We start from the raw sequence: 15,602 nt of genomic DNA, 5'->3' as shown, positions 1-15,602 counted from the left end.
TACGGGTGACTATGTGTGTGCACCCATAATTAAGCGAGCGTTGCTAGGCGACGTCAGTGAATATTCACTGTCCAGGGTGCTGAAAGAGTTAAACAATCGGCAGTAACTCTTTCAGCACCCTGGACAGAAACTACCGATCACAATATACATCAACCTGTAAAAAAATAAAAAATAAAAGAAGATGTTCATACTTACCCAGAACTCCCTGCTTCTTCCTCCAGTCCGGCCTCCTGGGATGACGTTTCAGCCCATGTGACTGCTGCAGCCAATCACAGGCTGCAGCGGTCACATGGACTGCTGCGTCATCCAGGGAGGTCGGGCTGGATGTCAAGAGAGGGACGCGTCACCAAGACAACGACCGGGTAAGTATGAATTTCTTTTACTTTTACTGCGGAAAGGGCTGTCCCTTCTCTTTATCCTGCACGGATAGAGAGAAGGGCAGTGAAATTTTGAAGCGAAAACGTGCCCGTAAATACTGGTGCAATACGGGTCGAATACGTGTGACCAAGGACCCGTATTTACGGGAGGACAAAAATACGTTTGTGTGCATGGGGCCTAACACTTTAGTTGTACTGTAACCGAAGTTGCTTCTATGTTATGACATAAGACTAAAATTTAACTTCCTTTATCTTATTGCAACAAACAATTACAATTTGTTACAAATAATAATATAGAGCAGAGGGCCCCAACCTTCTCTAACTTGTGAATCACTTTCAGGTATGACAGATCATGTTAAGCCACACTGGTTATAAAAAAAGGAAAAAGCTTACCGAAAATGTAACAAAGTGATATGGCACTTACTGTGAGAGTGGGAGTTAACACAGTTTTTTTACGAGTTTTTTTGACGTGGAAAAAGAAGGGACATGACATCAGTTGGAGGCAGAGAAAGCGTATTTCGCTTTTCATGCCCGAGGTGCTCAATGGCCGTGGGCGAAAAACGCCACGAAAATCGGCGTGCAGGCACAGGAAAATCTGCCTCAAAATTCCAAAAAAATTCCTCCTGCAAAAAACTCAGTGTGAACCCAGTCTTAGGGTATATGCAGATGTAGCGATCAGATTGCGGTTTATTTCTGAGACTACTGCAAAATCTTCTACTGCCTGATCTTCTACGCTGAACAATGGGTGAACACGTTAAGCGCATTCGCAGGTACAAAGATTCTGCTGCCTATACACGCGCTGAACATGTTCAGCCCAGAAGAACAGGCAGTTGGAGAGGCAGACGCGTGGATAATCACGTGACCACCACTATCTTGAGAGGTATGAACGGCATCACCGTTGCGGTCCACTGTTTACACAGAGGATGCAGGGGGAGCAGTTGACCTTGAAATGTGACTAGAAACTGGCCAACTCCTTTTTAATTCTATGACATCCCAGATCCAACCAATATATTATAGTACACAATCTGCAGCTGCCAACAGCTGAAGAGCCGCGCGCAGGAGAGCCGCGCGCAGGGGAGCAGAGAGCCGCGCGCAGGGGAGCAGAGAGGCGCGCGCAGGGGAGCAGAGAGGCGCGCGCAGGGGAGCAGAGAGCCGCGCGCAGGGGAGCAGAGAGCCGCGCGCAGGGGAGCAGAGAGCCGCGCGCAGGGGAGCAGAGAGCCGCGCGCAGGGGAGCAGAGAGCCGCGCGCAGGGGAGCAGAGAGCCGCGCGTAGGGGAGCAGAGAGCCGCACGCGGCTCCTGAGCTATTGGTTAGGAAACACTGATTAGAGTATGAGATGGATTTAGCCAAATAACAGTCAATATGCAATGGCTTACTGCCTCAATCCATGCTGGGAGAAATTGGTGAAAGTGAAAATCAATGTGTAATTTAGGAACAGTATTTAAAGGCTATGTAAACCCATGTAGCGCTTTTTTTTTAATGTTTTTTAACTAAGTGTATTTTAGTGTTTTGTGCAACTTTGGAATTTAGTTTTATTAAAAATTATTTTAACTTTTTTCAGATACAGCTTCTATGTATCCCGGATACATAGAAACTGTATCGTGCACTGAAACCGGAATCTGTCAGGTTAGCAGGACTGACGAATTCGGTGACAGCGGGGACCATGCAGGATCCAGCTGTTATCGATCACATCTAAGTTCTGCTGTCACCGAAGCGGTCAATCCTGCTAACCTGATGGATTCAGCTTTTAGTGCCCAATACAGTTTCTATGTATCCAGAATACATAGAAGATATATCTGAAAAATTAAAATAATTTTTAATAAAATATAAAATTACAAAAGTTGCACAAAAACCAAAAATATATCGTAAAAAAAAAAAAAAAAAAGCCTTCAAAAGGTTTACATAGCCTTTAAGGTTTCCAAAGTAATACGTTTAGAACATTCATCACAACTGCAGGAAAGCATTGAATGAAAATGGTTCTCACTTTTACTTTCACATGGATAATCAAAATGTATAAATCTATTAAAGAAGGACTGAAATTTTATTTTTTATTTTTTTTCCCAAACGCCACGCCCCCACCATGTTTGCAAATTTAATGTAGACATGTGTATTGATTTACCTGGTGCTGTAATTCACGGGACGCAGCTCCATTCTGGGCCGACGTGGGTCACATGATCTTCATTCTGACAAACCAAATCCTACAGCGTCTACTATAGAAACCGGAGGTCAGTCCCTCAAGGCTAGTCTATGAGAGCCACGATGGGAGTCGCATACTTAAATTAAGAGCCTGACATCCGGCTTCTACAGTAGACGTTGTACGATAGTCAGAATGAGAATCACATGACCCCAGTGCGGACTGGAACAGAGCGGCATCCTTTGAAATACAGCATCAGGTAAGTCAATACACACGTCTACATAACATTTGCAAATAAGGGGCAAAAAAAAACAACAAACGCCTGAGTGCTTCAATAATTAGTTGTCATGTAATGACAAGGGATCTACCTGGATAATTTTTACATAATTTCCCAATTTCACTGCCAGCATAAATTTTTAATCAATACTGCAATGGTAAGCCCCATGGTGAGGAATGAGGCTTCATGGTGACATCTCAGATCCCTGTCTGTGCTCATCTCTAAATGAAGCCTGGAACAGGGGAGGAAATAAGACATCATGAGCACAAGTCACTGTTCTTCCACTCTGGTCTCGGGATAATTTGGGAAGTGCAGGGAGGACTGAGCCGAATGTACTTAAAACAGAGGATTAAAAAAACAAAAACTCCAGTAATAACATTTTACACAGGTGACGATACAACAAATATTCTAATTTATTTTGTAATCAGAACGCTTGTCAGGAAAGTGTCATATACAAAAATATATTTTTTTCCATATATGAACCACTTTTTCCATCAAAAAATGCACAGCCATCTGTTGGGTTAGTCACTAGACATCCTTTGGGTCCTCACTCATGTCCCATGTGCCTGCATAAAAGGATGATCCTTGGTGATCGGCAGGATTTATAGTATCTAAAGAATGGGTACACCCAATCAGTCCTTATGGTGGTGACTAAGGGTTTACATGGCTGGGATCAGAGTTTTTATATGCCAGTCGCTAGCCCAGCTACTGATCACAGGCACCCCCGGCTGTGCCCAAGCAATCAAAACTGTGGCATAAAATGTTGTTCTGGTCACAAAGGTTAAAAAGACTGCTGGTGATGAAAGAAACTTGACTAGGGCTCAACCAGGGGTTGCACATTTCTATGGTTATATGTACCAGGTACAAAGGGGCTTATTCAGAGAAGTGCAAAAGCCAAAAAAAAAAAAAAAGATTAAATGAAGGTTGGAATGTGACTGGTTCCTATAAGCATCACACACAGTTTCTTTTGGCTTTATAGGACTACCATTATTGCATAGTATATGTTAAAATAAATGTTGTGTATATATAATGTTGACACACATACATGACCTCTGACATAGCGTAGATGTGTGTGTTATGTACACAAGTAGTGTGCGGCCACTTCTCTACTGTAATCTCATGTTAGTACAACTTTATCACATACCCAGATCAGTTTTACCAGATTCCTCCAGTCATAATCTAATCTAGTGTTGAAATAAGTAGAACACAGCAGACACATAACAAAATGGTGATATCCTCATTACACAACATCCCTGAATCCCCAGATAACACAACCTTTGAACACCATTTGCAGTTTACATTAGGCCTTGTTCACACAGCTGAATTTTCACAACGATTCTGATGCATTATCCACATTGGAATCAGCGTGAAAAATGCCTGTAACAAGGTTTGGGGTGGGCAAATGGTAGTGCAGATACTATAGAGTGACCCAGAGGCTTTACCCTGTTTAGAGGGACAAGGCAAGGGTGTCCACTCTCTCCTCTAATGTTTGCATCACGCGTTTGGTTAGACAGAGGACAGAACGATCATATATCCCTGTATGCGGATGAGACCTTGCCATTTCTAAAGGACACAAATGTCACCCTGAAATTAGTTCTGAATTTAATGGAGAAATATGGATATTTTTCTGGGGTAAATTGGGACAAAACAGTCTTGCTCCCTGTAGATGGGGGAATAAAAAGGGAAGGTCGCCGGAGTGCAAATAATGGACTCAGAACAACATTTTAAGTACCTTGGTACGAGGATCTCAAAAAATGAAGATGAATATGTGAAGATTAATATTTGTCCCCTCATTACCAAATATAGAATTAAAGTCAAAATATGGCCTAGATTAAAATTCAGAAAACGATAAAACACATTTCACTTAATACTCCCAGAATTTGTTTTGTTTTTAAAAGACTATTCTATACTTCTGTTGTGAATAAAAACATAGGTAAAGGGAACTCACATTGCCCTAAAGTGCGATCACGAGGAAACTGGTATAGGCCACATGTTCTGGACATGCTCCAAATTGGAACAATACTGGCAAGCGGGGTTGTCAAACATCTACAAAGAGCAACGATTAACATACTGACTAGCATTAGAGAACGTATTCTGGGCAGGATACGGAGATTTCGGGATCTAAAGCAGATTATAAAAAATGGGAAAATGGGAAACATCAGGGACATTTATGACATATCCACAGGATATTGAGCCAAAAATAGAACATTTTGAAGCAGCACAAGTCCCGAGTTTCTGGTGCGGTGCACGCTGTCAAGCCAGGCAAACCTTCTCTGGCAAAATGCAAATTCCAACAAAGTAGTGGGACAACAGCAAACGTCTCCAAATCTTCAAAAAAGGTTTTATTGTCAAAACATCTTTCGGTAAATAGGCAACGTTTCGACCCGCAGTGAGTGAAGAGTCTTTCTCAAGCCTGTCATAAATGTCAGATAGTTGCGGGTTCCACCTCTGGGACCTGCACCTATCTCCAGAACGGGGCCCCCTAAACCCTGTTCGATCTCGCTTACCCCTGGCCACTTCCTGGTTATATGGTCAGGAGTTATGTAAACAGCGTAACTCGCTGAGCCCAGCAGTTTCCGTAACTCCCATAGTAGTGAATGGCAGTTACGGAAGCAGAGTAGCATGTGAGTTACGCGGTTTCCGTAATTACCATTCAGTTCTATGGGACGTCCGGAAACAGCGTAGCTCAGCGAGCTACCCCGTTTAAGTAACTCACAACCATATAACCTTTTTCATGGTCGGAATTCATCTCATTCAGCCGCAAAACAGATCGGCTGAATGGGGTTTAGGGGGCCTCGTTCTGGAGATAGGTGCGGGTCCCAGTGGTGGGACCCGCATCTATCTGACATATCCTGTGGATATGTCATAAATCTTCCTCATAGGAAAACCCCTTTAACCTCCTCCAGCGCTACGCCGCAACTATACATCCTGGTGAGGGGTTGCTTCCCGCACCGGGACGTACAGTTGTGGAGCGGTTCCCGGCACACAATGTCCGTCCGGGAACCGGGAGGTCAGCTGTCCCCGACAGCTGACACTGCAGTCTTGCCGGCCAGCGGTCCATCGCCGCTGATTTTGGCAATTAACCACTTAAATGCCGCGACCGATTGCGATTGCCGCATTTAGGGGGTTTGAAGCAGATCAGCAGCCCCCACGAAGTGATTGTGGGGGCTGCTGATGCTGGTCATGGCCACCGGAGGCCAGATAATGGCCTCCGGGTTGCCATGTACGAATGCCTAGGAGGACCAGCCTCTGGCTGGTCCTCCTAGGCTTCCTGTCAGAGTGACTGTCACGTCACAATGACAGTTATAATACATTACTCTACATAGGTAGTGTAATGTATTATAGCAGCGATCAGAGCTGCAAGTCTTCAAGTCCCCTAGTGGGACAGAAAAAAAACAAAACAAGTTAAAGAAAAAGTGTAGAAATAAAAATTATGTTAAAAAAAACAAGAACTACTCTCTTTCCCCTATAATAAGTTTTATTATAGGGAAAAAGTAAAATGTTAAAAAAAAGTACACATTTGTTAACACCGCGTTCGTAACGACCCAAACTATAAAACTATCATGTTATTTTTCCCGCATGGTGAACACCGCAAAAAATAAATCAATAAAAAAAAAACGGTCAGAATTGCTATTTTTTGGTCACCACAACTCCCAAAATATAGAATAAAAAGTGATCAAAAAGTCGCATGTGCCCCAAAATAGAAACCAATAAAAACTAAAACCTGTCCTGCAAAACTCAAGTCCTTACACAGATTCTTTGACTGGAGAAAAAAAAAAGTTACGGCTCTCAGAATATATATATATATATATATATATATATATATATACACAAAAAATAAATAGTTTTAATAAAAAAGTGATGCTGTTTTGCAAACATAAAAAAAAGGGATATACATATGGTATCGCTGTAATCGTACCGACCTGCAGAATAAAAGTGAAACGGTCATTTATAGCACACGATGAACACAAAAAAAAAAAAAAAAACACATCAGAACTGTGGGTTTTTGGTCACTTTGCTTGCAAAAAAATGGAATAAAAAGTGATAAAACAAAAACAAATGTACCCCAAAAGCTGCAGTGGAGAAAATATAAAAAAGTTCTGGCTCTCAGAACATGGCGATGCAAAATGTACAGTGTCCAAAAGCAGATAACATCTCGCACCATTTATCAGTGCGACACCGGCCACATCTATGAATTATTATTTATTTACTGCATTATTATACCCTCTTATTATACCCGGATGTACTCCGCACAGATTACATATTCCTCCACATTATAAACGGAAATACCAGCAAAACGCCAAACAGAACTACTACCAAGCAAAATCTGCACTTGAAAAGCAAAATGGCGCTCCCTCCCCTCTGAGCCCTGCAGCATGCCCAAACAGCAGTTTACATCCACATATATGGTATCGCCATAACCGGGAGAACCCACTCAACATTGTATGAGGTATTTGTCTTCAGTGGCACAAACTGGACACAACATATTATGCACTAAAATGGCAGTGGAAAATTGCAATTTTCACTTTGAACCATCTGCTGCGCATTAACCCCTTTGCACACAATGACTTAATTGCCCGCCATGGTGCGGGGGGTGATGTATGGAGCCGGCTCACGTGTTACAGCTGACACCCGGGACTAACAGACTGCAACAGCGAACGTGCGGATACAAAAGCCTGTAAAGATAACAATACTATAATAATATTAGCATTGCAGTGCATTGTACCAGCGATCCAATGATCGCTGGTTCAAGTCCCCTAACGGGACTAATAAAATGTCTAAAAAAAAATAATAGGTATCGCTACGTCTGAAAAAGTCCGAACTATTACAATATACCATTATTTAACTCGCACGGTGAACACCGTAAGATTAAAAAGTCATTTAAAATGCCAAAAATCACTCTTTTTTTTGTCACCTTAGCTCAGAAAAAAGAAATGTAATAAAAAAAGTTGTATGTACCAAAAATAAATAATGGTACCAATAATAACTACAGCTCGTCCCGCAAAAAATAAGCCCTCACACAGCTCAATCGACTACAAAATAAAAACCGTTATGGCTCTCAGAATGTGGTGAAACCAAATTTTTTTATTTCAACAAAGATTTTCTTTGTAAGGCTGGGTTCACACGAGCACGTTACGTCCGTAAAGGACGGAACGTATTTCGGCTGCAAGTCCCAGACCGAACACACTGCAGGGAGCCGGGCTCCTAGCATCATAGTTATGTACGACGCTAGGAGTCCCTGCCTCTCCGTGGAACTACTGTCCCGTACTGAAATCATGATTACATTTATGACCACATATGGGGTATTGCCGTACTTGGGAGAAATAGCTTTACAAATGTTGGGCGGCTTTTTCTCCCTTATGAAAATAAAATATTTCAACGTTTTAGTGGTAAAAAAGTTGATATTCATTTCCGCGCCCTAATTCCAATAAATTCAGGAGCTGTGTTCGCTTGGAAACAGCTCCGTATTTTCAGACGTTTTTGAGTTTGCGTGTGAACATACCCTAAGTGTGCGCGCGTGGCCAGCATAAGGTGATGCAGCCAGCGCTGCACTAATGAGCGACGGCGCAGGCACTGAAGACAGAACATGGGGGTGTTTTGCAGTGCACCCGCCATTTTCTCTGTCTTTAGTGCCGGCGCTCATTAGCGCAGCGCTGGCCGCATCCCCTCATGCTGAATGCACGCGCACTTGTCAGGAGCAGGGCAATGGCTGTATTACACGGCCGCAGCCCTGCTCGAACTACATTCATGTATTACAATACTAAGCTGTGCGGCCGAAATACATGAATTAACGGTATTGAACCGTTTGAGGGTGCGCGGTATCAAAATAGTATCGATATTTCGATGCATCGTGCTAACCTAGTAACATCAAACACAGTTATACATCAGTCTTTCTTTTGCACTAAGACTATTGAAAACGGCTCCAAAAAGGGCCGTAAAAAAATGCAGCGAATATCACAAGTGGCTTAAAAAACGTCTGAAAATCAGGAGCGGTTTTCCCTTGAAAACTGCTCCGTATTTTCAGACTTTTTGAGTTTGCGTGTGAACATAGCCTCAATTCAGTGGAAAGTCTCTGCTGACAGAGCTGCAAGGAGTGTTCAATCGTCAATCCAAACTCCGCATTACAACCGCAGATAAACACCGGTCATTCCGCAGGTAAAATATGCACTTAATATTGCGTTTGTATTTTTAGGTGCAGATTCTACATTTTGATACGGAAACAGGTGCAGATTTTCTGCTCCGTACTTTGGTGCGTTTTTTGAATAAACTTGTCACATACAATTTAGAAAGGAACGCGAGATAAATGGACACGCTGCAAATTTTAAAGAACGCACCGCAGGTAAATTAACGTGCGGAAAGAATCTGCAAGGCGACGATGAGAATACTTGAAATCTCCTTTACTTTGCGGACACTGTATTACGCTTCGTGTTTGCTACAGGAAATCTGCATGTAATACGCATCGTGTGCATGTGGCCTTAGGATGAATATAGTAATCAGAAAAAACAAGGGTGAGACTACACATATAGGAACACTGAAGTGCCAACTAGTCTACTGGACGTGAAAAAACAAGAATATAGAAATTAATAGGAATAGATCAAATTAAAATCTTATAAAGGGAGATTTATCAAAACTGGCTTAAGGAAAATGAATATACCGAACAGCAACCAGTCAGATTGATTCTTACATTTTCAAACGGACTTCTGGAATCCGACCTGGTTGCTGTGGGCAACTGCTCCACTTTTTGAATAAATCTCCCCCTACGAGTACCTGAGCGGACACAATAAATGCTCGCCCATTAGTATACATAACAGAAGAGCACAATGCCCAGTATTCGTGGAGACGGACAGGTTTACTTACTGTAGATACGACTGCCAGTTCACTTTGTTAGCACGAACCTCTGCAGCTTTGGCTGCAATAATGTTTGTAGGGACAGCGGCATCGACAGCGCCTCGAATGTCCATCTTCACGTTTCTGCTCCTAAAAACACAGAAATCAGATCACTTTCTTTTCCCGCTAAAAACATGTAAAATAAAAAAAAAGGTATATAAAAGGGTTGCATAGTTTATGAGGAGGGGCAGCCCCCTTTCTTGACTGCTGGGGGGCAGTCATAAATCCCGGCACAGTCCCAGCAATACTGCAGTACCGCAACTGAAACATCCCAACACAATATCGATACCAAAATTATTCTGCCACTTTGATGACTACTAAGAAGTTGGGCGGCTACTGTAGGGGCGAGGCTGGACCTATACGCACCGCTAGGAGTATTGTTAGTACAGTCTCGAGGTTATGATCAGATGACTGGATTATTTCAATGGGCTGCTCCATCAGAACAACCCCTGCCCATGTGCCCTATAAGGGCAAACGGATTTAGAGGGGGGTATGCCATTCAGTGCCCACCTTTATTAGCCTGAACAGAGAGCTACTGTAAAAAGCAATTACGTCTGAAAATTCTTGTCACTGTTTGCTCACCACAAGTATTCGTCACCATCACCAGTTTGGGGTACCACTTCACATCCCGTCTCAGAAGCAAAAAGCCTACAGTTATTCCTGCACCCACACATCCACACCAGTAATAGATTGTGTTTAGCTGGCATTGGTTATAGAAATAGGAGGAAAAATAAGATCCACAGGGTGCAAAAATTTGGTTGGACGCTTAGGCTATGTTCACACAGAGTTTTTTGCAGGCAGAAAATCAGCTCGGTTTGTTTTTTCTTAAGTGGTTTTGCACCACACGTGTTTTTTGCGGCAATTTTTTAGCTATCCCTTCAACAGACAGATGGAATAACCGCAAGCTTTTTTTTCCCCAAAAAAACGTGTCAAAAATCGCGGCAAAAAACGTGTTTATGTCCGTCTCCCATTGATTTTAATGGGGTTTTTGAGGCGGAAAACGACTCAAGATAGGGCATGTCGCTTCTTTTTCCCGAAAGCATTTTTTCTTGCTCGCGGTAAAAAAAAACGCCTCCACCTCTCATTGAAATCAATGGGAGTCAATTTCGGCCATTTTTTGCCGCAGTTTCCGCAGCAGTAACTGTGGCAAAGAAACTCTGTATGAACAGGGCATTAAGGCTTCGTTCACATGTAGCGGAATCGCTGCAGATTTTCCGTGTGAACATACCTTAAGGGGTTTTCTTATTCTTTGTATAATGAAAAGTTATACAATTTTCTAATATGCTTTCTGTATCAATTTCACAGCTTTTAGGATCTCTGCTTGCTGTCAATCCCACGGCTGAAAAGAATAATCTCAAGAATCACTAACTACAGTGATTTATTTTTATTTTTTTGGAATGTGGCTAGAACTGTACGAGGGCAATTATTGGCTGGTACTGTACGGGGGCAATTATAGGCTGGTACTGTACGGGGGCAATTATTGGCTGGTACTGTACGGGGGCAATTATAGGCTGGTACTGTACGGGGGCAATTATAGGCTGGTACTGTACGGGGGCAATTATTGGCTGGTACTGTACGGGGGCAATTATAGGCTGGTACTGTACGGGGGCAATTATTGGCTGGTACTGTACGGGGGCAATTATAGGCTGGTACTGTACGGGGGCAATTATAGGCTGGTACTGTACGGGGGCAATTATTGGCTGGTACTGCACGGGGGCAATTATTGGCTGTTATTGTACGGGGGCAATTATTGGCTGGTACTGTACGGGGGCAATTATAGGCTGGTACTGTACGGGGCAATTATAGGCTGGTACTGTACGGGGGCAATTATAGGCTGGTACTGTACGGGGGCAATTATAGGCTGGTACTGTACGGGGGCAATTATAGGCTGGTACTGTACGGGGGCAATTATAGGCTGGTACTGTACGGGGGCAATTATAGGCTGGTACTGTACGGGGGCAATTATAGGCTGGTACTGTACGGGGGCAATTATAGGCTGGTACTGTACGGGGGCAATTATAGGCTGGTACTGTACGGGGGCAATTATAGGCTGGTACTGTACGGGGGCAATTATAGGCTGGTACTGTACGGGGGCAATTATAGGCTGGTACTGTACGGGGGCAATTATAGGCTGGTACTGTACGGGGGCAATTATAGGCTGGTACTGTACGGGGGCAATTATAGGCTGGTACTGTACGGGGGCAATTATAGGCTGGTACTGTACGGGGGCAATTATAGGCTGGTACTGTACGGGGGCAATTATTGGCTGGTACTGTACGGGGGCAATTATAGGCTGGTACTGTACGGGGGCAATTATAGGCTGGTACTGTACGGGGGCAATTATAGGCTGGTACTGTACGGGGGCAATTATAGGCTGGTACTGTACGGGGGCAATTATAGGCTGGTACTGTACGAGGGCAATTATAGGCTGGTACTGTACGGGGGCAATTATAGGCTGGTACTGTACGGGGGCAATTATAGGCTGGTACTGTACGGGGGCAATTATTGGCTGGTACTGTACGGGGGCAATTATAGGCTGGTACTGTACGGGGGCAATTAGTGGCTGGTACTGTACGGGGGAAATTAGTGGCTGGTACTGTACGGGGGAAATTAGTGGCTGGTACTGTACGGGGGAAATTAGTGGCTGGCACTGTATGAAAATAGTGTTATTCCTATACACACACACATATATTAAAGAGTAAATTTGACAAAATGATAATAAACACGATCGCTCTTCCATGGGTACACCGGATAATAGTTGACATAGCGCCACTCTCATTCCTCATGTCCTCCAGAACTTGAAGAGTCCTGCGATGGCACAACAAGAGGTTTGTTTTCTGTAAACGCTGGTCTGGAGGGAGTGCCATGTTGTCCGCACCGGTGTCTTACCTCTAACAAGTAACAAGCAGTAGACTCCGGATTGTGGCAGCGCAATGCCGGCCTGGGAGAACTCGTGGCAGAAACAAACGGATCTGAGGAAGAAAAAAAAATAATAAGTAGTTAGTGAAAGGCAGCATTGTCCCGAAGATAATGAGCGCGCTTCTTTACCACAGAGGACGTCCTGCTCACTGGCTTTATTATATCAGTCACATTTTCCTTCCCTATAAAAGATGGGGGCTCCCCTTCTGTTCTATCATCGCTCCCTCAGAGGGGTGACCTGCACCCACAAAATCAATCATTCCCTACTGGAGTCCCCAGTCATGCAAAGGGTTTTGTCCAATCACATGACAAGTAAAGCGTAACTAGGCAGATTTGCAGTCTGGGAAAGCCGAGTGACAACCATTGTAATGACAGTCATTTTGTTTGTCACACATCTTTCCCAGAAACAGAGAATGTTGCAAGTGAAGAGGACAATGCAAGACCTCGGAGGAGAACCATCTTTACCTTCTTTCATCACTCACTTTTCCCGTCTTAGGGTATGTTCACACGCTTATCAAAAAACGTCTGAAAATACAGAGCTATTTTCAAGGGAAAACAGCGCCTGATTTTCCGAAGTTTTTTAAGCCACTCACGTTTTTCACGTCCATTTTTGGAGCGGTTTTCAATAGAGTCAATGAAGAACGGCTCCAAAAACGTCCCAAGAAGTGACATGCACTTCTTTTTCCTGGCCATTTTTCAAAACGGCCGTGTAAAAAAACGTCCCGTTGGAACAGAACGACGTTTTCCCGTTGCAATCAATGGGCAGATGTTTGGAGGCGTTCTACTTCCGATTTTTCGTGCTGCTTACGGCCCGAAAAACGGCAGAAAATAAGCCGTGTGAACATACCCTTAGAGTACCATGCAAACTTGTATCCCAAAACCGGGAGGGGCTATGTAAAAATCTAAGTCCATAGCTTTAAGTATACGTCTAGTGCCATTATTCTAAGGCCACGTTCACACAAGAATTGTCAGGGTTTTGTCAGAATCCACGACAGCTCCACCAGCAATGCCTGTGATTAAGGTATTTCATGCCCCCATTCACATGCAGAATAACGTTCACGACGCAGATTTGATAATCCACAGAATATTTATTATTTTTGGAGATTTCACCCTGAAAAGACACAGATAGGAGCTAATCCGGGTGCGGATCTGACCGTCAATCCGCAGAAGAAATCAGAGTTTCAGTTGCAAAATTCTGCTACTGATTAACCTCAAAATTGACTTCAGACCTGACTAGTGCAATTCCCCACGGTGTGAACATAGCCTTACAGTTCCATTTCTCTTGTCACCTACCACTATCCACATCCACAGTGATGATCGCCCATAGTGATGTGATATAGCACGGCCTATGGCCTAGCGCATACACCTGACTGACAGGGACCAGCGTCGTGACACACGAGAACTTTTAATACTAAATATATCAAATATGTTTTCCTATGTCTAAGGTTACGTTCACACATTCAGGATTTAATGACGATTTAGGAGAAGATTTTGTGCCCAATTCCTCATCTTATATTCCCCATTCAATGCATTATACACCATTCACATTAGTGGGAAGACTCTCAATCTTGAAAAGCCCCTTTAATAACCTCTGGGAGCAGAACTAGGTCAGGACAGGTTTTCAGCCTTGACATTTTCTCTAATGTCCCGCTATACTTTTATTAGGAAGATCCATGCCGACCTAAACAAGAGAAGATGCGGGAAAACCCAAAACCAGCAGCTTATGGGCTGGATTCACACATTGCGTATTTGTTGCAGATTTTTGAGCCAAAGCCAGAAGTGAATCCCGTGCAAAATTAAAATTCACAGCATCCCGACTCTAGTTAGGGTCACTCCTGCCGAAGCGTAGGAATTCTGCATTGGAAGTATATTTGTCAGATGTGTATAATGCAATGCAATATACCAGTCGAAGAGGATGTGTTTTCAATAGGACTGCAGGTAAACACAACATATCAAAATAGTCAACTAACAAATCCAGCTCTGCTACATATAGTATAATACATTGGTATATGCTGCCAATCCTTATAATAAAATGACATTCAGAAAGACTAGAGCAGACAAGACCGTGCTGCATGACAGAAGAGGGGGCATCTAACAGCATCTCCAGGCCGGGCCAGCACTGGCAGAGGAGGCCGAACAGACGCCATTAACGCTTCACCCCATCGCAGACACCACAGCGCACAGAGATCCTCACCACTCACCTCCCCCCACAGGCTCGGAGCCGGCACCTGAGCGGACACACGGCAGGATCCTCACACTGCTCCGTGTGACCTCTCCGCAGCACTATACAACTGACAAGTGACACTCGGTCATGTGACGGGAACTGGGTCAGGTGACTCGATCCCGGAAGCAGGTAGAGTTGTGGTCACGTGATCCTCTATCAGCAGAGACGGTGGGGGGAGGGGGATGCGTTACTGTTATGTGTAGACTCTGCTTATAGCCTCAATATTCCTTATATAATGCTACCACCTCATTACAAATGAGGCAAAGCAGCAGTAAACTGAAATAAGATACAATATCTGCCTAACATACCAAAATAATAAACTTCCCAATATACTAACCTTATTATATCCCGCTGCCCGGGTGTATGAATGGGGAAGTTTATTATGTTCGTGCCTGGCAGCTATTTTATGTTCTCAGAAAAGTGCCTGAGATACGTTGCGTTGCAAACTAATGCAAGATTACGCTAACCTCAATGGAATTTCTGCAGTTTTTGCAAAAAATCCAGTACATTTCTGTCGCAAAATCATAGACGCCGCACATGACGTCACGTGTACACATACAATGTCGCACATGCCCATAGGCCCATTTAAGCCCACCTTGACTCATTGGAGAGATCATAAGCCTGGGTTCACACGACCATGTTACGTCCGTAATGTACGGAACGTATTTCGGCCGGAACACCCGGACCGAACACACTGCAGGGGGCCGGGCTCCTAGCATCATAGTGATGTACGATGCTGGGAGTCCCTGCCTCTGCGTGGAACTACTGTCCCGTATTGTAATCA

General features: G+C 43.7%; 1 protein-coding gene across 1 annotated transcript in view; it reads right to left on the bottom strand.

Annotated features, from left to right (window-relative positions):
• Window positions 1–14,941, bottom strand: part of ATP6V1H (ATPase H+ transporting V1 subunit H) — a 140,936-nt gene extending 125,995 nt beyond the window's left edge. Inside the window, exons 1-3 of the mRNA XM_075826245.1 lie at window positions 14,796–14,941; window positions 12,565–12,647; window positions 9,646–9,765 (exon numbers count right to left, since the gene is read on the bottom strand). Coding sequence (XP_075682360.1) covers window positions 9,646–9,749 — 104 coding nt within the window. The 5' untranslated portion in view covers window positions 9,750–9,765; window positions 12,565–12,647; window positions 14,796–14,941. The remainder of the gene's footprint in view (window positions 1–9,645; window positions 9,766–12,564; window positions 12,648–14,795) is intronic.
• Between the last annotated feature and the right edge of the window lie 661 nt (window positions 14,942–15,602).

This window comes from Rhinoderma darwinii, chromosome 5 (assembly GCF_050947455.1).
Source record: "Rhinoderma darwinii isolate aRhiDar2 chromosome 5, aRhiDar2.hap1, whole genome shotgun sequence".
Lineage (NCBI taxonomy): Eukaryota > Metazoa > Chordata > Amphibia > Anura > Rhinodermatidae > Rhinoderma > Rhinoderma darwinii.
Note: the sequence above shows the minus strand (reverse complement) of the source record. Positions and strands in the feature narration are given on the sequence as shown.